Source organism: Grammomys surdaster, unplaced genomic scaffold (genome assembly GCF_004785775.1).
Source record: "Grammomys surdaster isolate TR1022 unplaced genomic scaffold, NIH_TR_1.0 146, whole genome shotgun sequence".
Taxonomy (NCBI): Eukaryota; Metazoa; Chordata; class Mammalia; order Rodentia; family Muridae; genus Grammomys; species Grammomys surdaster.
This window is the reverse complement of record NW_021604604.1, coordinates 12,914,748-12,942,374: the sequence shown is the minus strand read 5'-3', so window position 1 is coordinate 12,942,374 and position 27,627 is coordinate 12,914,748. Positions and strand designations below refer to the sequence as shown.

At 40.9% G+C, this 27,627-nt stretch overlaps 1 protein-coding gene across 2 annotated transcripts in view; it reads right to left on the bottom strand.

Annotated features, from left to right (window-relative positions):
- Usp6nl (USP6 N-terminal like) overlaps nucleotides 1–27,627 on the bottom strand; it is a 125,226-nt gene that overhangs the window by 57,871 nt on the left and 39,728 nt on the right. For both annotated transcript variants that reach the window (XM_028764881.1, XM_028764882.1), the window contains exon 3: nucleotides 1,130–1,197. In XM_028764881.1, coding sequence (XP_028620714.1) covers nucleotides 1,130–1,197 — 68 coding nt within the window. The remainder of the gene's footprint in view (nucleotides 1–1,129; nucleotides 1,198–27,627) is intronic.

The following is a 27,627-nucleotide window of genomic DNA, read 5'->3' as shown; positions in this document are numbered from 1 at the left end:
GGTGGGAGGGAAGCTAGTTGAGAGCAGCAAAAAGAGGTGCAGAGTGGCTCTGGAGGAGCTGGGAGGAACAGGAGTGAATATGATCAAAGTACACGGTATGCGTGTATGAATAATGGTATGCGTTATGAATCATGGTGTGCGTGTATGAATATATGGTGTGCGTATATGAATACATGGTGTGTGTGTATGAATACATGGTATGCGTGTATGAATATATGGTGTGCGTGTATGAATATATGGTGTGCGTGTATGAATATATGGTTTGCGTATATGAATACATGGTGTGCATGTATGAATACATGGTATGCATGTATGAATACATGGTATGCATGTATGAATACATGGTATGCATGTATGAATACATGGTATGCGTGTATGAGAGTCTCAAAGAACAAAATATTAGAAAATTGAAAGTAAATCTCATTATGACTTATGGGTAAAATGTTAGTTAAAACTGAATTTATATGAAACATTCACAGACCACAAATAAAGTATTCATATAAGATTATTTAGTTCTGTATATTTACATACAAAAGTATTTTTTAAGTAGCTGCTATGAGTCAAAGATTGTTCCAGGTATTTAGAGGAATAAATGAAACAAAATTTCATAACCCAAAGAGTTTCTATTCTAGAAGAGTAGATAACAAGCACCATATATCAAAACACTGAAGCAACTGGTATTTGGATGATGATAAAAGAGTGTCACTGGGTAACACGAGAAAGAGAGCAGCTGCAGGTCACATTCAGAAAGGAGCATCTGAGGAACCATGTCAAAGAGGTGGGCAATGAGGTCTTGGAAAATCCAAGACACAAGTAAGAACTGCCGGAAGGAAACAGCCAGTGCACAGACACAGAAGTGGGAGTGGACCCACATGGTAAAAAGCAGCAAAGTGGGGTGTGGGGAGCAAAAAGGAAGGAGGGAGGGAGGAAGGGAGGGAGGGAGGGAGGGAGGGCAGGGAGGGGGGGAGGGAGGGAGGGAGGGAGGATACTCAGAGGGAAAAAGTTGAACTCTGTGTTCTCACACACAGAACAAACTTCCTGTGATTTCAGCTCTCCAAAAAGCAAGCCCCTTTCTATTTATATGAATGTTTTAATACACACACTTAAAAGAGTAAATATAGATACTCACTCTGTCATATTTAGCAACTATTTCAGCTCGTTCCTGAGCAAGTTTGAGTGCTACATCCTGGTCCGTATCTGTGGAGAGATCAAATTTAGATGGGCTGTTATCCTGAGAATAATAAAGTTAATCATAAAACTAATAGAACATAAAAGCAATATGGCCTCCAACGAAAAAGTAATAAAATCAAAATGATGATTTAGGTGCAGCTTTAGAATACTGACCTATTCATCATGTCAATACTATGCATAAAGTCAAAGAATGTAAATTCATTAATACAGCATGGGCGTCACAAATCTAAGCCCTTGTTGTGGTCTTAATTTCCGTGAGATGTGCCCCCCCCACCTCACATACACACACCTCCCAAGGTGTGCTTCATGTTTAAGCATCTGGTCTTGAGCTGGTTGTGCTGTTTTGGGAGACTGTAGAACCCTTGGGACATAGAACCTTGACGGGCAGGTGGGGGTCTAGGGGACGGAGGAAGGCCTTGATTATAGAGCCCAGCCTGGCACTTCTCTCTGCTTGCTGGTTTAGCATCATTTGAGAGGACTCTGCAACAGTTCCTATCGCCCTGCCTTCCCAGCCATTCCTCTGAAACCATAAGCCAAAATAACCATGTCTTTCCTTGGCTGTGTCTGTTACATAGAATATTTGGTCACAGTGACATGGAAAGTAATGGATACAGCACTCAAGGATCAACTTTATGTTGGGAAAATCTTTTTGTACACTGTGTGAAGATGTTTCGCTTGCTCACCTGCCTAAGGCACCTTCTGATTGGTTTAATAAAGAGTTGAATGGCCAATAGTTAGGCAAAGGATAGGCGGGGCATCCAGCACAGATAGGAACTTTGGGAGAGAATCAGAGGCGAGAAAATTAGCTAGCAAGACACAGAAAGAATCAGGTGCTGGGACTGAGGCGAGGTAACGAACCACGTGGCAGAAAGTAGATTTGTATAAAAAGGTTAATTTAAATTAAGAATAAGTTCAAAACAAGCCTGAGTTATAAAGCCTAGGCTTTCAGAATTACTAAAAGGTCTCCATGTTATTAACTGAGGAGCTGGGCCAGGCATAGAAAGGCCTCGCAGTTATACTTTGAATTAAAAATTTGATAGAATAGGAAGTAGAAACTGAAATGCTAAGTGCTTAGGTTTTCAGATACCTAAGGATTTAACTGGGAAGAGGGAAGCTGGACAATGAAGGGAGAGAGAGAGGAAGAAAGGATAAATAACACTAAGGATGTTGAAAGGACCACAGGGAACATTATTTTATGTTTGCTTAAAAATAAGATATGTATGAGTTGTCCTAGTTTGCTCTCTATCACTGTGATAAAACATTCTGACCCAAAATAAGTTGGGGAGTATGCCAATTAGGTGGTTTTTGTTGTTGTTGTTGTTGTTGTCTTGTCAATTTGGCATGAACTACAGATAACCTAAAGAGGAAATCTCAATTGAGAAAAGTCTCCATCTGATCAGTTCACATATCTCTGCAGCAATTTCTTAACTAATGATTGATACTGGAGGGACCAGTCCACTGTGGGCAGTGCTACCCCTAGACAGGCGGTCCTGGGTTGTATAAGAACGAAAGCTGAACTAGCTACAGAGAGAAAGTCAGTAAGCAGCACTCCTCCCTGGTCTCTGCTTCAATTCCTGCCCTCACCTCCCTCACTGATGAACTGTGACATGAAAATATAAGCCAAATAAATATTTTTTCTCCACATGCTGGCTTTGATCTGTGTTCACAGGAACAGATAGGTAGGTGGACAGATGACAGATGGGTGGATGGATGGATGGATGGATGGATGGACGGTTGGAGGGGAGAGAAATAGATTCCAAGGTTCATAATAAAAATAAATGTCAAATCCAAATCAGAGACTGTGGAAAAGGCATTACCAAAAGGCAACACTGTCCAAATAAAAAGCCAGGGCATGGGCAAACATTAGGAACAAGAAACTCACAAGAGCAAAATTAACACAGCAGCTCCAGTGTGCTGAGTGTTGGCAGACAGCAAAGCGTGCTACGCTGAGTTCTCTAACAGGCCTTGCCACAAATGCGCACAGCACTGCCGGACAAGTGCCATAGTGCCATTCTTAACCCTGCACCAATCATAACCATGATACATGAGGTTTAGCAATGTCAGACAGATAGCTCAATGACAAAGCTAGTGAAAAGTAAAGCTCAAGATCAAGACAGACAGTCCTGACTGGAGAGCCCTCCTCTTTAACCATGCCTCATAAAAATGACTCAAAACACACAAAAGGGTGCAGATGGAACACACATATCTACTTTGCCCTCAAACCCCATTTCCATGACAATTTAGGGACTTTTGAAACCCCTCCCATCATGGTTTGGCTATGATTTGTCCATCAGAGACGTGCTGAGAGCTTGGTCCCTAGCTGAGCATACAATGAGGTGAATGGATAATGAGGACATTAACCTCACCCAAGGATTAATCCCCTGATGAATTAACAGGTCCCTAGGCCTGCTTTTCTCTCTCTGCTCCAACATCAACCATGAGGTTCTACCTTGCAACACGCAGCCAAGCAGAGACTGAGATACAAAACAGACTGAAGTTGTTTATCAGGGGCATTTTTCTCACAGTGATAGGAGAACTGACTAGTGCACACTGAAGACAGTGATGTATTAGGGAGATAGGAGTGGAGTTAAATATAGGGACTGCTGAAGGGCTGTGTGTGCAGAGGTGAGCGCCTGATCGTGAACCAAACCCTCACTCACCCCAGCAGAAACAAAATCCTCTCAAACTGAAGGAGTAGGAAGCACTGTTATGGCATGCTCCCTAGCACATGGAAGGAAACAGAACAAATCAGTCAAGTTGACTCTGAATGGTTATTCCAACTGAAGAGTCAGCCAACTGTATCCAAGGCAGGTATTCTACACTGCTGCACCATTACATTGGTGCATAGCTTTACCCCCTCCCCCAAAAATCTAAATTCATGGGGTTGAAGAGATGGTCTAGTGGTTAGGAACACTTGCTGGTCTTGCAGAGAACCTGGATTCAGTTCGCAGCCTGAACATCCTTGCTCAACAGTCTGTAACTCCAGTTTCAGACCCCTCTTCTGACCTCCCTGGGCAGCAGACACACACGGTGCTCATCCATACATGCAGGCAAAATACTCAGGCACATACAATTAAAATCTAAACTAACAAAACAAACTACAGAGAAAAAAAATCAGCCTTGATATTACAAAAATCAAAGTTGTAAAATAAAAATCACTTTGTATCCACTTACACTGAACAGCAACCAACGTGCTGACTGAAGCACTAGAGACAGGTCACTTGCAGCTCAGGATGCTACGACTAAACATACAAGAGTACCAAAGGTTCCTGGAAAGTAGTCGTTGGACAGTAGCGTCAGAAGTCTTACAAAGACACACCCTTTACCCAGCACTCCACCTCCAGGCATTAGGTCAGTGAACAAGTACAAGTTACTTTTATTAGTTTAAAAAATAGCAAAGTGGGTTGTAAGCTTAACTTTTTCTCAACCCTAATTTTAATAACCATTCTTAAATGCCTTACGCTCTCCTCCAGCCACTGCCCACCAGAGGTAGTGGGAAAGAAAGGTTATTAGGATACAGTGGAAGTTGATCTGTTTAGAAATTTTTCCTTGGAGCAAACCCCATCTGCTTTGTCAGGAAACCAGCAGCTCAGTTCACAGGAGTCAGCAGCAGCAGCTCAATCCACTAGCAAACACTTCAAGAATATACCAGCAGTCCAGTTCAGTAGTGTCGGGATAGAAAAAATGAATCAACAGTGGTGGCACGACCCAGCAGATACAGCCAGGTCTCAGCAGAATTGGCACGAGTCAGTGCGAGCGACCAGAAGTTCTTTGCTGTGCCTCTCTCAATGAAGTGAAGATCAGCAAAGACTTTAAACCTAGCTATGGCAGCAGGCCCCTGTCACAGTCCATGGAGTCTCACTTATACTCCCTCCAAACATCGTGTCCTCCCTGGGTCTTGCCTGGCCACTTATCTTGCCTTAGCACGTGAGTCTGTCTTAGCAAAACTCTACATGAGTCTGTATCAGCTGCAATCACTCTGCCAATCGGCCCATCTGCGGAAGCCACAAGAAGCCACTAGAGCACCGCCAGCAGCTTTCTGGTGTGTTTCTCTCTATGGAGTCATGATAAACGGAGCTCAGGTAAGCAATGTAAGGCAAACCAATCCATGTGTGGTTACTGAATCCTTCACTGAGAATCCTTTATCCCTCATCCTTTTACGGGCCTACTTTAGCAAAACATCCTCACCTGTGTCCACTTCAGGAGACACGCCTTCATAGGGTGGGGGTGGGGAGTGTTTCACATTTCTCAGAGTATGAAACATTAATAAGCACTCTTTCAGTGCAGGTGTGAAGTAAGTAAGTAGAATGGTTCTACAGAATAACCACACACCAGTTGTTCATCAGATGCTTACAGTGAACTAGTACACAGGAAAGTCTAGGATAAAAACGCACACCATCCCCCTATTACCCCTCTGCCACTCAGCTTTGAAGCAATACACTCATGCCTCTACTGAAGAGGAAGAAAGCGAGTGCACAGAAATTAAATTCAAGCTGGGAAGCTGAAGACCTACTAAGCTCCTGGATTGTAGCCAGAGCTGCTGAACACTTCCTTCCAAACCAACGGACATGTTTTCCTAGGGTATCTTCTACAGTGGCCCTTTAGTCCCCTACCACTCCTAGGACTGCAAACAGATTTCTGACATGAGAGGGAATAGTTTCAAAGAGTAAAAGAAAGAAGAGGAAACAATGTGGGTGGGAACTGCAATGTCAATAATCCAAGCCGCTCTTTACGAACCTTTTCTCAGATCACTACCAGGCTAAAGAACTACCAGGAAAACCCAACTGTCTAATAGCGATCATTCTGGAATAAATACAAAACAGTTTACTCCAGCAAATAAATAAGCTTTAAGAACTCCCTTACAGATGCTCTATCCGTCTGTCTCTCTCTGGAGAGACAATTTTATTAAAATTAATGAATGTATTCTAGAAAGAAAGTAGATTAAAGGCCCAACTAACCTTGTAAATTATGGCCAAATATGCTTCTTTTAAGAGACAATAAGGGAACACTAGCTTTTCTACTGCTGAATTTGCAGACATCAGTAACTCACATTGCATGGAGTCATCTGTAGCATAGTAAATCTGCTTAACATGTGTTTCCTGCTCTCCTGGCTTAGTTGATAAGCCTTCAGCACACACTAGATTGCTTATTTAAAACCTCCACTGTGAGAATAATTTACCCTAAAACTATGATCACAAAACAACAAAACAAACAAACAAAAATACCAAAAGCCACCTAGTGTCTGTCCAAGTATGCAGAAGTTTGGGCAACAACTGTTCAATGCCACCTCTGCTCCTCAGTGCTTATACAGGTGCCATCAGGAAATAAACATTCAAACAGGGTGCTACCACACTATTTACACTATAACTCAATGTTCCACTTTCATCAGAAATCCTTAAAAATAAGTTTCTTTGGAAAAAATCATTGCCAAAATGTTACATGATTTAAGTACAATTCAGCATGGCTGTTAAAAAGATGTCCGTAAAGAAGAATTCCCTGTCCTTAAAAATAAGACCATGGAGGAAGATGGGAAATGACTCTTTTAAACAGCCCCCTTACTTTGCTAATACATTAGTTTAATACTCAAGTTTATGGGAAAATATCTGTAGGCACAAAGTTATGGAAGAAAATGACAACTACAGAATTTTTCAGAAGCATTTTAAAATGTGACATAATTTGATGTCTAAATCATTTAAATCCCCCCAAACTTTTAAGAATAAGTATCTACTTGAACCACATTCTTTAAAAACACACATTACAACATTTCTAAATTTCAAATTCAATCCCATAAAACATTGAGAGCAGATTGTCTTTTCCTTGTGAATACTTAGAGAGGTAAGCAGTAAGTATAGAAAACAGAATCAACTTTAAAGCACATTACCCTTGGTTAGATAATCAGGCTGGCCTTGAAAGGTGGCAGCTGTCTCAGTCCTCATAGAACACTATCCACTCCAAGGTCTCACTCCTGAGTGAGAGTGTTAGGTGGTACCTCAGACATTCTGCAGCTGACAGAAAGAAAAGACGGCGCAGCTCTACTTAAACTGTGAAACAGGCTCAAGAAAAGAAGCTTGAGACGCACTCTTTCTTTTTCCAAATGGAAGAAGGCCTCACTGTGGTTACTTGGACTATGGATACTCAAACAAAGATGATATTTATTGAGAGAAAAAAACACGTCTTTCAGGCTGAATGATGAATCCCAACGAGGAGCCATAGCAGCCTACACCCAACATTCCATCTCACAGCAAACAGGGGCTTTACACAAGCGACCTCACATGCCACTCTGACAGCACGAATTAGCCACATTCTTAAGACTTTCAACAAGAGTTGTCATGGAACACACACACACATGCAAATTAAATTGAAGAAGAAATACTTTTCAAGTATATTTTATATTTTGGCACAAATTTTAATTTTTAATTTTTTAAAATTAATTAAAATGCCAGGTCCTGATTCATACTATAAACACATGGTTAGACAGAGCTCCTGGGAACTTTAAAAAGAAGAGTTTATTATACTTTTGGGGAAGAAGGGAAGCATATACACCACAGCAGCACCAGTGTGAAGGCCAGAGGGCAACCTGTGAGAGCTGGTTCTCTTCTCCCATCATATGGGTTCCAAGGATTGAATTTAGGTCATCCAGCTGGACCTGGATAAAGGCGAGTACCTTTAACCACTGAGGCATTTTGCTAGCCCACATTTCAAAAATTTTAATAAACCATATACTTGTAATGAAAACTTTATTCTTTTATCTGCTTTTCCTTATTATTTTTGTTTATTTAAATAAGCAAGAGCCTATAATTTGGAAAATACTTTGCATTAATCAACAACCCTGTTACTTTTTGTGTGTCTAGAAACAGTAAATACACTGAGCTAGACAGACATGAACTAAGTTCACGCTCCACTGAGGACAGGGATAATAAAACAATAGATCTGAGAAGCACAAGAGGAAGAGGAGAAGGTCAAGCCATACCCTAAGGAATGGGAGTCAGACTGGTACCAAGATTCTCATCAGCTACAAGAGACACACTTTTCAAAATCCTAAGAAAGACTGTCTCGAACTTGGAATTAGATGCCACAAAGGAGAAAAAAATAAATATGCTTTTAGATATTGCAAAGTAACAAGCTGAGATACACTGAAAAATGTTTTCCCACCAAGTCACTGTGATGGTCACAGCCCAGTCGCTATAGCCTGGGAAATCAGCGCATAGTGCAAAGGGTCACTCTTGTGATTGGCAAGGATCATGAGGAGAGAAATCAGAACTGGACAGGTGGGCCCAGTTCCATCACAGAAATCCTGACTAGCAGGAGAACAGCCAGCCAGAAGTAGTTGGAGGCAAGAGGCTGGAGAGCAGCAGCCCCAAAGGGAGATGAAAGGACACATAATCTCCTCGGAGGACTCCAGAAGGAAGCAACCTTACTGACCAGTTAGCGGATTTCAGGCTTTTCACTTCCAGAACTGTAAGAGAATAAATCTGCATTTTTTAAGCCATGTGGCAATTTGTTTTTGTTTCAGCAACATAAATATATAAGAATTCAAAGTTTGCTACCTCTATATGCTTCTTTGACCAGCAACTTGAGAATACAGTACAGAAAAACAATACAAAACAAAATAGCAAAAGCCACTGGCAGCCTCTTGGTCAAACTATAATCAAGACTTAACTTCCTCTTCCAGGAAGTCCTGAACTTTGGCCCTAGTCTCGAGCTCTCTAGCCTAACTGTAGGAAGAGTCATGCAAACTCATTTTGGTGCAGATCTCTCACCTAGATAGATAGCTCCTCATCCTGGCCTGCCTTCAGCAAGAATCCTGTTATAGCTGTCTCGTGGTCATTGTCTAGTCACTGACACAGCCCCACTCCTGTGACTCATTACTCAGTATAACTCTTCATTATATTTGGAAGTGAGCTTGATCTGAATTCTCTTGGCCATAGTGATAATCTTGGCACTGGTTTTAATAGCCCTAAACAAAATATTCCTTATCTTTTAAAGCAAGTATAGAATAACTTTCTGTCTACAGAATCAAAACAGAAGGAAATACAGGATCTAAGAAATCACAAGAGGCAATGAACATTTCCTTGTGTCACATATATAGCTGCCCAGAGGGCAAGCCGTCTGCATTACAATGGGGACTACAAATGCTTTCATGGTTCATCATATCCAAGGAATCTCTAGGGTACCTACCATAGGTGTGATACTGTAAAAGTTTGCATCACAGCACCAGAAAGAGAGACAGACTACTAGAACCTTCCCAACAGGAAAATAGTACAAAAGCTACAGTCCATATATGGAGTAAAATACAAAGGAACATGGCATGAACCTTAATGGCACATGAGAAAGCTAACTCATGTGACCTTGACACCTATAAAATTAGGATATTCCTCTATGTACTTCATCACAGTACCTAAGAAGACACCATTACTGTGGTTACACAAAACTGTGTTGCCTATTAATATTCAGAATACGTTGTTGGTATCCAAAATAAACCTTAACGGACATACATACAAAACTCATTACAAACTCATTACAAAGTCTTCTTACAAGCAACTAATAATACTAAAATTACTCTATAGTATACACAAATGTCATGCTTTGTACATATACATATTTTATTATTATTTTCATTTATGCATGTGTATTTGTGTAAACAAACATGTCCACAGAGTCCAAAGACAGTGTCAGGTCCCCCTAGAGCTGGAGTAGCTTGTGAGCTGCCCAGTGTGGGTGCTAGGAACCAGGGCTCGGTGTTAGGAACCAGGGCTCGGCACTAGGAACCAGAGCTCAGCACTAGGAACTACAGCTCGGCGCTAGGAACCAGGGCTTGGCACTAGGAACCAGAGCTCGGCATGGGTCTTCACTTAGTCAAACCCACTAACTACCCTGTATATTTTATGTTCTCTTTTCTGTTCAAATAAACCAGAGGCATCCTTTAAAAATGCTGCACTTGACTCTTTCTACCTGCCAGTACATGGTGGCAGTAGTGCATATCTACTGTCTAAAGCCCACAGGTAGAGGACCGAGGGGCTTAGCAGCCAACAGGAAGAGGCAGAGGCAGTGAGCTCTGGCTCATTCTATCTGCTAATTTCCATGCTGCACACTGCACCACTATGATGGCCTAGCTGCCAACATGGGAGATGGGGAGGTGGTACTGCACTGTTTACATGCTAAGACTTTAGTGTAATCACCCAGTGTTCAAAATGTCAACATGTATTCTGCAGGCTCTGAATCCAAAGCGGGGATGCTCAATTAGAACTAAACAGACCACATTCAAAGCACAAAGTAAAGAAACCAAGACAAAGGACCCCAGGAATCACTGACAGACTACTGGTGGCTCAGTGCTGTCTCAACTGGCTTACTCTGAAATAGCATCCAGACCTACCTCCAGCAAGGGCACCAGCAGGAATCCTCCTGCCCCCCACTCCCCATCACTGGCAGGTCCCACACCAGTGCAGTCCCACCTCCCCATCTCTGGACGGTCAGCTCCAAATTACACAATGTGTCCAAGAATTGTGCAAGCTCAGGAAAAACTCTTATCTCCTCCTTTCTTCCTCAGCTCATATGTTAATCTTTAAAAATCACTTGGCTTTCTGCCCTCTCTGTTATGTTCACTTTGGAACAACAACAAAAGATTCTAATCAAAGTTGAAATTATAAAAATAGTACACGTAACCACGGGAAAGGTAGGAAAGCCAGGGAAGGCTGGCTATATGAAAGGGCCGGTGTCATAAACCCTAAGTCTTCAGAACAGCTAGGCGCCCTCCCAGACAGCTCCATGTTTCCATACACATTCCACAGCCCTCTAGGTTAAGACACAATAGCTCATGTAATAGAAGCACACCAAAGAAATAAGCCTAAATGCTTTAATATTATCTTTTAATTATCAGTAAATGCTTTACCACTGCATTCAAAATATTTACATTACTGCCAATATTATTATCAACATTCCCATTATGTCACGCTTTAAACGGTTTTAAATATTTTTCATTAAATTTACAGAATGCACATCTTCAAACAAATTTCCATTAGGAGTTCGGATGCTAAAGGCAAGCAGATGGCGGAGGCCAGGGCCCACGGTCTCCCCGCTTCCCCAGCAGTGAGCTCGGCAGCACGGCCAGGGCCCTGAGGGCAAAAAGCAGGCTGCAGCTTCTGCTTCTTTTATATTTATCACATTATTGCTCAAAAACATTTCTTTCCAGTCAGCCCTCAGCTGCTGCTTCAGACAGCCTTACCCAGTCTCCACAACTCTCTGTGTGGTATGAATAAAAAGATTAACAGTTTGTAACAGATGAGTTGTCTTTAAGCACGCGTGCTTAAGATTAGTGAGAACAGGGTACACTGGCCAGTACCCGAAACACAGAGCACCTAGCATTGGGTAGATATTCAACACTCTATAAAAATGTTACAGCTCTAACAACTTCTGAAAGTGCTCTAGAACTTGCTTGCTAGTATCTAGGGAGAAACAAAATAATTTCTTAAAGTCTAAAAAAACAATTGCTAACAAGGACGCATAAGAGAAAATCTCCACCCCACCCCACCCCTGACTCAACTAAATCAAAACCAGCTATCGGCTACTCAGCTTTACATGGCCTGTTGTCCTGAAGATGACTGGCTAGTGCTTTTGATCTCTAGATTTCTATATCTGGTAACACTGAATTTTATTGGCATTTGCTTACATGTCTCTTCTACTGTTATCTCGGTGAAAAAAAGGTGAACAATAGATTCCATCCTAGACTCTGGAATCTATTATGTCTCATACATTTTTTCCACTAACAAATGTGTATTTCTGTTTTTTCTTACATATTTACTCAATTTTAAAATTCTGCTTGTAGCTGGCACTTATATTTCTATGGACTCTAAAGTTCAGACATAGCCAGTCTCATCTGTTTCTTTAAAGCAGAACTTCTGATTATTCACACCCATCCGAAGGCAGGTAGAGCATCTGGGAAAGATAGGTACCTGCGCCCTGTCTGCTATATTTATGTTCCACCTACTTCCTCCATGCCTTGCTCCCACACAGTTCTTCTCAGTCTCACTCTCTCTACCACAAGGCTCCGTGCGCTCCAAGGTTTCTGTCATCCTTCAGGCCCAGAGGAAAGTCTTCAGCTAGGGCAACACCTGGAACCTTCTCCCACACTCCCCTCTCTCCACCTTTCAGGGAAGAGGATGTTTAAAGTCAAGGATCTAAAGCATCAGATCAGAGCCAGGCTGGCTGGCTCCCTTTGTCGCTCTGTCTCTAGCACCTGCTCTCTATGCTCTCTCCCTCCCTGTTGAGGAAGACACCTGGCCTGTAGGAAGGCTTGGAGTGCCTGGCTGTTTAGTCACTCTGTGGGTCAGTTCATCTAAGAGAAGCTGAAAGAAGGAGCCTTTTGCAAACCCATGTCAATGGAGGATATTCTGTCCCTTACTTGTTAAGACAAAACCGAATCACAACTGACTCTCAGAAACCTCAAAATTAGACTAGCAACTCCCCCACTTCATACAGTGACTCACAGAGAAAAAGGAAACAGAGTGATGTCATAATATTTAAACACCATTCCTACTCATGAGGAACATAATTACTAACTGTTGAATATGAATGTAATTCCCACCATTGAGTGCAGAGTTGAATGACATGTTGCCAACAGACGGTGTTTATGATACTTACACCCAAGACAAGAGATGAGTCACTTCACTCCCTTTGCCTCGCCTACTGTTGCTGACAAAGTCAGATTATACCTTAACTCCTTTTCCAGCAGGACGACTGTCTAATAGACGGTGCAAGAGTAGTCTGCAACAGCTCCTTATCTGTGGATGTTCTGGAAGTTGTTTACTGAGATATTACTACCCGAAAGACACTGCACTAGGTAGGCATTCAACACACATGAGCTCACTCTCCACAACAACCTGCTATGGTAGGCTTATGATTAGGTCGACTTTTCACACCAGGAGACTGATGTGGCAAGATTAAACAATTCAGGTCATACTGGAATTATAAGCTAGGGCGCAGGACTGAAATCCAGACTGTCTGCTTCCACACCATGTCTGTAATCACCTCACATTTGCTCATGTATGCCACAACTATCTTATTACAGATACCCCAAAGGCACTGGTCCTTACAATACTTTCCGTAGAAACAAATATGAAATGCAATCCTCCTGTCTCAGCTCCCGAATGCTAGGTTACAGAAATGTCCTCTCGTGCCCAGCCTTTTCACCTATCTGTCTTTACAGTTATATTTTTGATTCCAATAGCCTTCTAATCTCACACAGTATCAGTCGTTTATGCAAAAAGGAGACTACTGGTGTTTTAAGGATGGCAAGAACAACTTACACATATTATTTTTGGGACAGCAACTATGCCTTTCTATTATTTTTTAAGCTATGGGTTTTAGGATAAACACAAAAGTTAATAAAAAGGTGCAAAACTGACACCTAATGTACAAAGTAACCACTCCTAAAGATGCTATACTCTTGATTGACAGTGAATCAACTACCTTTACAATTAATTTTCACATTTACGGGAAGATGCTATTGAATCTACTCCATTTACTCCCTTCCTACAGCTAGGACATTCAGAAAATAAACATGTAAGGTGTAGTCAATACAATGACCCTGTAAGGATTCACAGACAATAATGCAGCTAGAGCAGAGTTTGTTTGCAGGGTGTTGCTGGCGCTGTTTGAGCCACGTCTCACAACAGAGCCTTGCTGACCTAACTCATTACTATAGGCCAGGCTGCTCTTGAACTCATGATCCTCCTGCCTTAGCCTCTCAGTACTGGGATAAAAGGCCTGTACCACCACTCAAGCTACAGATACAAGATAAAAGGAATGTAAGGTGATTCATAGACTGTTTACTCCAAAAGGAAGCAATTTCAGACAGTTTGGAAAACTTACTTTCAACCAAATATTGTATTTTTCTATTCTTTTAAAAATGGTATGTAAAAGCCAAACTACACCAAAACTGAAACAAACAGCCTAGTGCCAGCTAAGTATGGAGAACTGTACTGCCATGCTTTGAAGTATATATGTATTGGTCCCTGGTTCAAACTGGAGTGTAGCAGTGAGTTTGGGCTACAGTGGCTTTGGCTCCTAGAGGATCACACGAGTGCACCCACACAGGAGCTATCTGGATTGGAGAATGAAAGACACAGACACACACAGACACACACACAGACACACACACACACGCAGACATACACACACACACACACACACACCAGCTAATTTTAAAATGTCTTGGCTACTTCAAAGGCTGGGCACTCCTAAACCTTCCCCTGCTACCCTAGTCCCAGTCCCAGTCCAGGAAGTGGCCACCCACCCGAATTTTCACATGACTGGTTGGCTTTCTCTCCTGTAGCTCCTGAGTCCCATCCTTCTCCCCTGAATCATGGAGATTCTCTGTCTCCCTTCTTCTCAGTTCCTAGCCTGAGAAAATCTAAAGATCCCACCCCATCTCCCTTTGCCTGACCATTAGCCTCTGACATCTTTACTGATCAAACAAACAAAAAAAAAAAAAAACTGAGACAAGGACCTTCAGCATTTGGACAAGCTGATTCTCTACTGAATGAAAACATTAGACCCAATCCTCAACACTGGAGCATAATGCCATCACAACCCAGCAATCTGAGAACAGTGAATGGCAGAGAGTGAATCAAAGTAACCTTGGAGGATGGAGAGATAATTTAGCGGTCAAGGGCACTGTCTGCTCTGTCAGAGGACCAAGGTTCTGCTTCCAGCACTCACTGGCTCACAACTATCTGTAATTCCTTTAATGTGCCCTAAACTCAACCATGGTATCTCAAAATTCTCACACCACACAGCTGTTTTAAACACAATTCACTCAGTAACTCTAAGCAACCTCATATACATTTCAATATGTACGCTGTGTTTATTATGCAATGGTATTACTTACATCCCATCCCTACTATTATGCTAATAAAGATGTTGTGTTTGGTGGCTTGTATACCAAGTAAGATGTACTTTACATAACAAGTACCAAACGTGATATACAAATGTGCTGGTCACTCATCAGAAGACCAGACAAATTAAGTTAGCAATGAAAGGCCGGCCTCATACATAACAGCTAGCATTTATTCTATATAGTCTAACCTCCTCATATCAGCACCATTGTTGGTCATTAAACAGATAGGAACATTATTAGATTAATTAACCTGCAGAGATCATACAGCTTTTAAGTTCCAGAGTGACATTCAGACCAAATCAATAAGGCTGCAAGGTTTTCTAAACCTGTCACGTGGTCTATGAAAAACAAAATGACAAGCAAACAAACCAAGGTCTGTCAAGAAAATTTGTCAGCATTAGCTCAACATTAAATAAGGGCGAGAGCCAAGGAAACACACTTGAGTCCACAAGACAGGAGGGGTCAAACAACGCTGCACAGAGAGCAAGGCCAGGGAAGAGCCGCTGCTCCGGTCAGCTCGCACATCAGCCGGGCCTCACCGCCTGTCAGGTGAGCTCCACCTTGCTCAGTACCCAAACAGCCCCACTGCCCCACACACTACAGAAACTCTCAACCTGTGCATTTCACAGAGAAAAGTGAGACTTGGAGGTAAAGCTACTTGTCTCATGCTATGTTAGTGTGGGAGCCTCAAGCTCAACATGCATTAGAAAGCACAAGGCACAGCGCCACAAAGTTAGAGAGAAATGAGAACTCATCTGTCTATGTCCAATTAATAAATGATATGCTACCAAGAAAATAGCATCCAGCAACCAAGTGTCCTGGTTGATTTCCATGGTCTCAAAACAACATCCTCTGGTTGTGTTCCTACAAGCAACTATCCTCCTCAGGTAAGAAGAAAAGCTGAAGTGATTCCTCAGCTCTACTGACTCCACCACACTCTGAGGCCGAGGTTGCTAACGTAGCTTTGCTTCACTGGTATTATTATAAAGTGCTAAAGAGTTTTAAGGATACGAAATGGACTTTTGTGGAATCTGCTTATTATGAACAAGTAAGCAAGTTTCTCCAAAAGTTAAACTGAAGCAGCCTGGTATTATTTCATATACTACTAAGTACAATAAAGCTTTATTTTTAAAAACTATCTTACTAGTTTCCAACTGCAAGTTGCTGGAAAGGAAAAAGAAAGCTTCCCCAAAGGGCTTTTGTACCCTATATTCTGTCTCTAATTTATACTCCAGTTAACAGACTTCAACTCTATAGTTATTTTGTTCAAATTCTTCTCAATCTCTTTTATATATTTATATACCACATACATTCTTTGGAGCAAAAATTTATTAATTCTAAAGATCAAACCTTAATGCAGTATTTTTAACATATCTACCACTGGCAACTTATGGTATATGAACATTGCACAAAGACTTTAATATTTCCCAACATGGATAGTTTCCTAAAGCAAACTCAGCATCAACCACAAAGCTTGACGGACAGGGTATGAGTTTACTGTCTCCCTGCCTCAGTGAAGGTATAGCTACTTCAGACAGCATCCATTTAAACTCAGCTTTGCTATCACTGGGAATATCAATCAGTATGAATCACTTAAATGTAGAGCAGAAGCTGGGTTGTGGCTCCGCTGGTAAAGTACTTGTCCTACCCAAGCATGAAACCCACATAAAAACCCCAGCTGCACGGGGTGTGTGCTTGTAGTCATCCAGCACTGCAACGGTGGTGACAGGCAGATCCGAGGTCCCAAGTTCCAGTGAGAGACTGTCTCAAAAAACAAGGTGGGTGGCTCCTGAACTATGCTCTTGAGGCTGACCTATAGCTTCCATATGTGCAGATATGAACATGCACACTTTCATACATGTGCATCCCCCTACACAAACATATAAATAAAACCAGAGTTGGCATGGACAAACTCTTAACTTACATATAAGTATTTCCCAACTTTCTGTTGTACAGTGTATATAATACTACTATATCTTCAATGTAACAAGTCTTTATTTTGGCACTTTACTTTTTAAAATCCCATTTATTCATATGCATGTACCCCACTTATCACAGTGGGACTATGGACATCAGAGAATAACCTGTGGGAGTCAGTTCTCTCTTTCTACCGTGCAGGTCCTGGGGATTGGACTCAGACTAGGAGGCTTGGTAGCAAGCACTTTTCTCAGCTGAGCCATCTCACAGGGCCTCTTGTTGGAAATTTTGTTGGGTACCAGTAGGGTGGGAAATAAAGTTGCCAGTGCTTTAATCCTGAGACAAATTTTGAAAAGTAACGATTAAGATAGCTAAAATGTCTCTAGTTGTATGATAATTCAATGCATTATGCCACCTTTGTGCTTAGACCAGGCAGTAAGAGGAAGCCTGCCCTCAGCAGCCGGAGACAGAGCCACACTGGCATGGAAGGACAAAGCCCTGAACTCCTGAAGATGCTTGGCAAGAATGGGCTGTGCTGCTCCCTGTGGCAGCGGCTGGGTCTGAGGGGATAGCCTGTTACTTGACCCCTTAGCTCTGTGTGTCTTTTTCTCTGGCCTTAAAACTCACCCCTCGGTTGAACAGCTTTTCTGCATCTTCTACTCCCCTTGCTGGTTTTTTTCTCAAGTCTGTCAATTCCTTTCCTTAATTCTTCTTCAGAGATGAGGGTCTTTGGTGCTTATCGAATCCTTGATGTCTGAAGATTTTACATTTATCAATTCCAGCTGTGCTGCGGCTTCTAATGGCAGTGTGTAACAATGGCTATTTTCCTAAGACATTGTGAATAGAAAACCAAATCACTGACCTAGTGAGTCAGCCTCACTGCCCAGCTAGTTCCTGTCAATGTAGCTTTGTTTTTCTTGACTCTATCACAGCATGGAAAGCTGTGGAGATGGCAGTACGGGTGGGGATGGGGGTGAGGATTACCAACAAAAACTAAACAAAAAAAAATGCATTAGCCTCGGTAATTTAAAAAAAATTTAGATATATTTATTTTACGTGCATGAATGTCTTGCCTACACGTATGTCCATGCTCCATGCTCCACATGCCTGGTACCCATAGATATCAGGGAATGTCATGAGATCCCCTGGGAACTCAGGTTAGAGACAGTTACAAGCCACTGTGTGGGTGCTGTGAACTAAACTCAAGTCCACAGAAAGAACAAATGCTCTGAGTTGTCTCCCCAGCCCCACTGAAGTAACTCTGACTGAGGTCTTTACTAAGGCAATACAGCATAACCTCTCTAGATTCAATCTATACAAGTCATAAATCATGGATCTCTCCAGAATTTTGTTTCAAAAATTTTATATGAAGCTGAATTTCTCCAGCACCTACAATAATTCATCAACATACTGTATAAAACAAAATGGCAACACAAACATCCCAGCCAACATACAGAGCTGCTAATGCGTACCAACAATACTCTTGAAAAAAGCAAAGACATGCGACCCTTGCCCCACAGCACTGTACTTTCCTGAACTCCTAACAGGCATGGATTACAAAGCATGGCTTTAGAAATACAGAGTTCAGAAATACAGGGCTGGAGACATGGCTTAGGAGGTAAAGTGCTTAGCTTGCTACGCATGTAAAAGTTGGGAACAACAGATGTGTGCTTGGGGCCAGGAGAAGAGACAGGAGAATCCCTGGAGCTTATTGGTCAGCCATTCTAGCCAAATCAGCAATCCAGTGCGAGACTGGCTCAATGTCTCAAAGAAAAAGGAAAAGCAAACAAACAAAAAAAGTATAGTGTGATGGATGATACCTGACATTAACATTAGTATATGGTGCATGCTTGTGCATGCACACTCGCACGTGCGCACACACCTACATGCATATGCATACAAGCATATATCATATGTATACCAAACACCTAAAAATAAAATTTAAAAATATCACATTGACATTGTAAATTTATATTTTTAAAAATTTTTACAAACATATTTTAAGCTTTTTAACAATTATGCTAAATAAAAAGATAAACTTTCTCAATTTTCTAATAAGGCTTTATCTAGAAAGCTATAAAACAACTTGAGAGAAAGAAAGAAAGAGAGAGAGAGACAGAGAGAGAAAGGGAGGGAGGGAAGGAGGGAGAGAGGGAGGAAGGAAGGAAGGAAAGAAGGAAGGAAGGAAGGAAGGAAGGAAGGAAGGAAGGAAGGAAGGAAAGAAGGAAGGAAGGAAGGCAGGCAACTACAGTAATCAAAATAATCCTGTCCTATCTCTATGAATACCTAAAAATTCCATGGACAGCCACAGCAGCCCATCACAGAAGCGAACCAAAAGCCAGTGAAGAATACAAAAGATGAGCCTGCACTTGGGAAGTGAGTGTGTTAAACTTTCCAAAACATTGTTTAATAATTCAAATAGAATGAGCACCATTTATTGCTGTATCTAACTACCACAAATACAAATATGGATTAAAAACACAAGCCCTGCAAAAGATCACAATCTCCTGAGGGAACTGAGACTATAGATACTGTTCCTTAATACAGCTAACAGCAAAGTTGCTTACCTACAAAGCAACACGTGACAAAGCTGTACAATAATGGCAGAAGTCATAATGTATTATACCAACTAAGCCATTTACCTAGCCTCTAAGGGACTGTTTTAAGAGTCAATCTAGTGATGCCCTTCACTTTATAAAGTAAGGATTCACAGTTGACAATTTCACAAACTCCCTTGTATGGAAGGCAAGATGCCTGGCCTTAAGATGCTTAGAAACCAACAAATGCGTCCTCCCCTAAGGAATGTACTTACCGTAAGATCTTATCAGCAATGAAAGGCAATGGGGCTATTCTCAAAACACATAATACAATCATGTGGGACAAAACTTAACTGAAAAGGAGCTTATTTAAAACTAGAACAAAATTCCAGCGTGAACATTCTTTGCTATTTCAATATTATGAACAACAGTCATTGACTTTTCTCACAGGCCATGCCTGAAGTGTGGCCCATTTACTCCTGAAATCAGAAGCTCACAATGTTTGCACATAGCAAGTCACAGGAATGCCAACAGAAACTGAAGTTATTTCCTTTAAACGCTATCAAGCACTATAAATCTTTTGGAAAATGTGGTTATCTTCTATTACAACATGCTGTAGAAAGGGCTTTCCTGTGGAATTATGTATGGAATGCATGAATATCAGTAAATATTTGCAAACTTCAGCTCTTCCAAAGTCTAAAGTCAAGAGTTTCACAACAGTCTGACTGGTTCATTTACCAAACTATTTCTGTTCCAGAAAAATTAAAATTAATCTATCTACCAAATTTTTTACTCCATTTTCTATTTAGCTTTTGCTCAGTTCAACAAAACTCTCAGTAACTTCCCAGCTGCACACTGATGTCAACCTGAGCAAGTCACAGCTTAAAAACATGTCAGGTAAATGAACCTTCACTGTCCAGTGTGCACCAGGTACTGTCTGAAGCATGCTATAATACTCTAAGTGTATTTTCAAGCATACTATCACATCTTAACTAAAAAACCCTATACTGTAGTCACAATTATTAAGTCACACATGAGGGAAAGAATATACTCTCAAGTTTACACATGTCACACAGCAGTTGACATAGCAAGATCTGAACACAGACAGTTGGAATCCAGAATTCATTCATTAAGCTACAGCTGCCTATTAATTATAAAATAATAATGTTGCCCAGCTCATAAAATTCCTGTGAAGCTTACATGTAGTCAGAGTCATGGAAGCATCTGAAAGTTCTTAAGTGCTCTGTAAACACAAGGTACTTATTACCAAAGTCTAGGTCATGATTACCTGATGACATTGACTATGCGTCGTTATCTAAGTGAGCAAAAGAGTTTTGTTGTTTTGGCTTGGTTTTGTGTTTGTTTTGTTGCTGTTGTTGTTGTTGTTGTTGTTTTTAAGTTTAAAGGACTGGTCTGTAAAGCTCAACCTCACATGAATGGTGTCCCTGGAAGATCTATCTCTCAAGGTCACAGGTCAGCCCATTCCAGCTTGAAATGTTCCGGCTATTATTAAAAATGTCTTCCTTTTTGTCCAAAACAAAATTAGGTTTTTTCACATGGCAGTCCTATAAATACAGACTACTGACACGTCCTCACACTGTTCACACCTGGCATTTAGGACAATCCTCTCTGACTCTCCAAGTCCAATGTCCTCACACTGTTCACATCTGGCATTTAGGACAGTCCTCTGACCTCCAAGTTCATGTGTCCTCACACTGTTCACACCTGACAGTCCTCTCTGACTCTCCAAGCCCATGTGATACCCAAGAAGAGGCTCCAATGAGATCAGTACTAAGATTTTCCTGCATCTACAAGCACCACCTTATTCTCCAGTTCTTGGTTGGCAAGGTAATTATGTATATATTAGCACTGACTTAATTAAAATTTCTCAGTTCTCTTACCAATTTTCTCAATCTCACTGTAGAACCTGATATGGTATCATTTTTAATTAAAACGTTTTCATTATGGTATTCATGATTCTAGCCTGTAATTCATGGTAACTCATGATTCTAGCCTGTAAAGATCTGTGTAAATCTAAGTTTCATATCCATACTTTATCTCTATCAAGTATGTGTGTTTGTGTGTGTGTGTGTCTGTGTGTGTGTGAAAAATAGAAAAATGGTTTAGTTAGTTCATGCCATTATGTCTGAAAAATCTGCTAACATTTTATTTTAATAAGGGAATAATAAAACCTTCTAAAATCATTTTTAAATTTCTGAAAAGGTATTTATTATTTATTATGTGAGTATATGAGTCTGGGGGGCAGGGTACTCTTGTGCTACAGTCTGTGTATTGACATCAGAAGATAATTGGTTCTTTCCTATCATGCAAGTTCTGGGAATCAAACCTGGGTTGTCAGGTTTGGCAATACCTTACCCACACTGAGTCACTTTTGCAGCCTGCCAGCTTGCGTTCTGAGACAAGGTCTATCCTAGGCCTTGGACTTACAAACCCTCCAAGCCCCAGAGGTCAGCTTCTGTCCACCTCCCCAGGGCTGAAGTCATAAGTACCATCACACAGGCTTTTATGTAGGTTCTAGGGATTAAGCTCCAGCCCTGAGCGACCTCCCTAGCCCTTCTTATTTTTTCATTTCTTAATGGCCATAAGCTTTCTCTTCCACCTTCAATAACATCTGTTAAAATGCAAACTCAGCTCCCAAAGCCACTTTATTTTGTGTATATTCCTTTATCGTTCCTTCTCACAAAAATAAGTACTGGCTGTAGATTCTCTTCTGATTCTTCTAGCCTATGAGCACACCCAGCCCACACTTACTCTTACCACACGCTAATGTACTTTCCTAAGGATAACCATAGACTGCTACCGGCACTTTTCTTCCCTTGTAAATATAAGACATTGCTGTTGCCATCCTTTTACCCACTAATAAATAACTTGGCAGCTGCAACTGTCCTTGAAGAGCAGTTCCCTTGGTTGTCCCCATAGCCTCCTGACATACACACTTACAGTGAGAATACAAAATGACTTACACATGTATAACTGAGCTCAAAGTCAGTTACACATGTATAACTGAGCTCATAGTCAGGCTCAAACTCTTACTGAGAAACAAAAGATAGCTATAAATGATAACAATGTCCTCAAAGTCACAAATAACTCAACAGGGAAATGACAGTCATTTAAACAAATGGTTCTCTATTAGGGAAAAATAACTTGGCCATTACTTTTCAGAGCATGCAAAAATTAGCTTGCAGTAAATCACAGGTCTCTATAAAAATAAAGATTACCAAACTTCTATCTTTAAGACACTGAGTTAGGCAAATTTTCCTTCTAACTAAAATAAACACAAACTGTAATAAAAATGACAAAAATAGAAAGCTTTGAAATTAAAAATGGACTAGAGAAATAACTCAGTGGTTAAGAGTGCTGCTGCTCTTGCAGAGGACCTGGGTTTGGTTCCCAGGAACCACATAGTGGCTGACAACTGTCTGTCACTCCAGTTCCAGAGGATTCTATGTCCTCTTCTGGCCTCTAAGGGCACCAAGCACACAGTGCATATATATTTACATGCAAGCAAAGCATGCATGTAGACATAAAATATAAATAAATCTTTCTGAAATATTAAAGCTCCTTTTAGAGATACTATAAAGAAAATAAACAGCAACCCAAAGACTAGAAGATACATGACATCTGATAAAAAGTTTTATTTCTATTCAGAACATATAAAAATTCTTACAAATCTATATACTAAAAAGCAACAGTCTGGTGTTTTTAATGGGCAAAACTGTATTTGAACAATACATCACAAAAAAAGCTTTATGAACAGCCAAGAAATATACAAAGATAGTAACATTCACTCATCAGGAGGAAACAAAGTCAAAACTTCACTGAGACAGGCCATAAATGAAGTCAAAATGAGTGACAGAACCAGGTGATGACCAGAGCCAGAAGCACCTCTAACAGTGGTGCTGAAATACAGAATGATCCAGCTACAATACACAGAGAGGGGAAACTGAGATGCTAACGGTAAACTTTGCCGCACTACCCAGCATCTCGTTGCAAATATTTATCCCAAAGAAATGAAAGCAGGTATGTATAAAGATTGTGTGACTGCTCATACAGTCCTAAACTAGGGGCAATCCATGTCAGTGTCAGCTGGTGAGCAGGTAAGCAGACTGTGGTCCATTCAAACTTTGGAACGCTACTCCACAGAAGAAGAGGAGACGTACTGATAACATAGACTGACACCAACTCCAACCAAGGCCCTCACACTGTGTAAGCCCATTTATAGAAAAGTGTCGAGAACACAAAATTACAGTGTCAGAACATGCAGCAGCGGGTGCCCAAGGCTGTCAGACAACATTCACAAGAAAACAAGAATGTTTAGGATTCTTGATGAAATTCTTCTGTATCAGGAAGTGACAGTAATTGTGTGACTATATAAAATTACCAAAATTCATCAAGTTGTACTTCAAACGGATGAAATTTATCTTATATAAATTTTACAGCAATAACTCGCCCCCCCCAAAAAAAATCTCCTGACAATCACTGAGCATTTTAGCATACCCAAACTTCATGTTTTCAAGAATTTATCTTCTAATCTTCCACTTCTAGACTGGTACACAGGCCACAGAATTCAGTGAAGATGAACATTCCAAAGGTAATCTCGGGTCAGCTCTGTGTGCAGCTCATGCCTTCCAAACAGTCCTGGTTTCATGACCCTGCTTCAGCCACTTACTTTGGAGGGCATGTGCTTCTCTAGGGTTTTACTGTACGATGGTCGGTCCCACGGTTGGTCAGTGAGCTCACCTCCATGCCTAGGACCCAGCCACCTTTGGTTCCTCAGGAAATTCACTTACGTCTGACTCCAACCACTTTTCCAATTTCAACCTAGCAGCAACTTCTTCAGTGGCTGTTGTCTGACAACCATGTCTCTTCACAGTTAATCCTGGACTCGCCACCACTCTGCCGTGTTCCTGACTGTCATCAACTGCTCACCCAGACTCACTGCTTGCTAGGCAGCACTTTATTTCTAGACTGACAAGTGCCTGGAGCAGGACCCTAACACCTAATCTGTGCTCAATGAAGTTACAGAATGACTCATCCGCACCCTAGGGACACAGGTACAGCAACAAGCACGACAAAGCAGACTTGAGAAGTTAGTGGCCCAACATTACATGGCTCCTAAGGGGTCAAATTCTGGCCCCTCTGATGCCAAGTCCTAACCAATGAACTATGTGTTAAATGTCTATAAGCAGCCTAACAAAAGTCACTGAGTATCTACAGCACACTGTGTTAAGTCTACACACCCAGGACCTTAATTCAGATCTCATCAGTCTGAGAAGTGTTCACATTCCTTTCTGGAACTTTATTTAATCAAATGGTTTTTGAAATAGCTGTGCCAGCATGATTATTTTACTAAACTGAGATAGAATCAGACCAGCTCTACTTCCTGGAATAGACACTAACTGGCTACAATTAAATTTAGTTCAGTCCTTAAGAAAGGGATGTACATCTCCACTAAAGTAAATAATGCAGTACTTACACGCTCATTCGATTAACAGGAGACTTGTCTCGATTGAGATTAACAGGAGTCTGCTGTCTCACTGTTCTCACACACTACCAGCTCTTACTAGACTACACTCCCTGCCGTGACTAAAAAGCAAAATGCAAGACATTGTGTGTAAAGGCTTTTAATGTGCTCAGAAGCATATATATATATACACACACACACCAATTAAAAGAAACAAAGACTATGTTCAGCAGTGTCAGACTTTGTACAATGAATCTATTCACTGAGGAGAAATGAAACCTGGAAAAAGGAAAAGAGAATAAAAGAGTTTTGAATGACAGTGAATTTAAACAAGTGACTCAGAATGAGTCATCCTAACGCGTATGGTGAAAAACTGTAAGCAGACACTACCATAACCTGTGATGTGATCCTCACCCTCTTCAAAACAAGGAAATGCTGCTGCTGTTTGCTCAATTACTGTCCACAGCACGGCCATAGTTTTACCACATGTATAACAACAATGTGGTTTAAAGACCAATCCTTATAGTACTGCCTATAGATAGGGGTGGTGGAATTTTATATCCTGTATAACGAGCTGCAACCACAGGCTTGCTGAAGTTAACTAATGTTTTCTTGGATGAGAAAAAGACTGAGGAAACTTTTACACTGGGGTAACACAATTTGCATCACTGCATACAATTCATAAATGCCAGGTGCTCGTCCTCCTTATCTATCCCACCATAGCGTTAGCATCCCAAGAGTTAACCCCAAAGCTAGTGTCATTTTAACACCTTTCCCTTCATACCTGTACATGTAAGTTCTCTGTATTCCTTTCAGTTATCCCTTGCATTCTATATTTGTCTTAATATTATATAAACCTACAACCATATTCTGGCCATAGAATTCAAACCTTTGTTGAATTCGAAGAAAAATTTTGTTTTTCAAGACAAAGATTCAATAACTGACAAGTATAATCTTCAGAGATCATGCAGTAGATGTGTCCCATATAACTTGTCAGTAATAACCAACACTGGAATCTACGGCTTTAGATATCATTTCTCTCACTAACATGAATTTCCATGTTTCCTTGTACAAGATTGAAGATGTGATATGGACAAGAATATCAGGAATAATGAATAACTCTCTCAAAAACCAATGCTATGAGACTACAGCTACATCCATCACTCACAGAAGAGCACGAACCCATGCTGTCAATCAAGGAAGGAGGGAAGAAAGGGAAGAAAAAGAGAAGGGAAGTGTGGGTAAGAGATTTGTTTAAGAACTGGGTCCAGCACAATCACTGAATTAAAAACTCAATTTGACATCAAATTAGATGCAACTGGAGAGAAGATGAACTCTCTCAACAGATGTGAAAACATATATATAAGAAGACAAAGGAAAGGGAGAGAAGAGCCCAGGCGACATTTGAGACTCCAGGAAACAGCATACGTATACACACACAACACACTTATACACACACACAGAGCACACTTAAACACACACACAGCACATTTATCTATACAGCACACTTATCCATACAGTGCACTTATCCATATGGCACACTTATTATTAGACCCCAGAAAGGGAAGACAAGTGGAGATACAGTTTTTGAATAAGTAACAGAAACCTCAAAGGGCAATACAAATATCAACTACATCAATATTAAGAACTCCAGACACTTGGGAAGAAAAATTTGCACAAATTAAAGGGCCAAGAAGAAACCTTAAAAAGCAGACAGAGAAAAGCCAGCTACACTTTCGATAGGTGTGTGGGGGTGAGGGAGGATTTCTAAACAAAACTATGAAAAGAGACAGTGAAACAAAACCTTAAAGTACTAAAAGAAAATTACTAGCAATTTAAAATTTCATTAATTCTGAGAAAGTCCCTCAAAATTGAAGGAAAAAACATTTGCAGATAAAAAAGAAATAGAAGGGCATGCCCTGAACAAGGAGCTCACTCCTCCTGGTTTTCTGGATGTCTGTTTCTGGACACTTGTCAAGGCATCCTTGACAGTCTGGCCCTGTAACCACTCAGCGCCACCCTGTTCACCCTAGATGTAAAAAGTCAAGTCCCAGTCAGTATGCCTCCTCCTCCAACAACCCATGCTCCTAGGGATCACCGCCCTGATTCACTTCAGCTAACTTGCTATAAATAAGCCCTGTCATTTAATCCTAGCCAAACTCAAAGTGTCATACTTAAGTTATAGTTTAAAATCTCAGTCTCTGTTTCTGCTACAAAGCAGGGCAAGCATGAGGATTGATCTCTCAGAAGGGTTTTTGTTTGTTTTTTGTTTGTTTGTTTGTTGGTCGGTCAATGTTCAAAGAACAGTAACTATATTTAAGCATAACTTATTTTGCCTAATATTAGGAGATGTTTTAATAATTACCTAGATGACATATTTAGTTCGACTGTTAACAAAATTTGATTTAAAAAAACACTTACTTTGCAGTGAGGTGATAGAAAAGTGTTAAAAATTCAACGTTCAGTGGTGGTGCACACCTTTAATCCCAGCACTCAGCAGGCAGAGGCAGGCAGAGAGATCTGTGAGTTCGAGGGCAGCCTGGTCTACAATGTGAATGCCAGGACAGCCAGGGCTATACACTGAGAAACACTGTCTCAAAAAA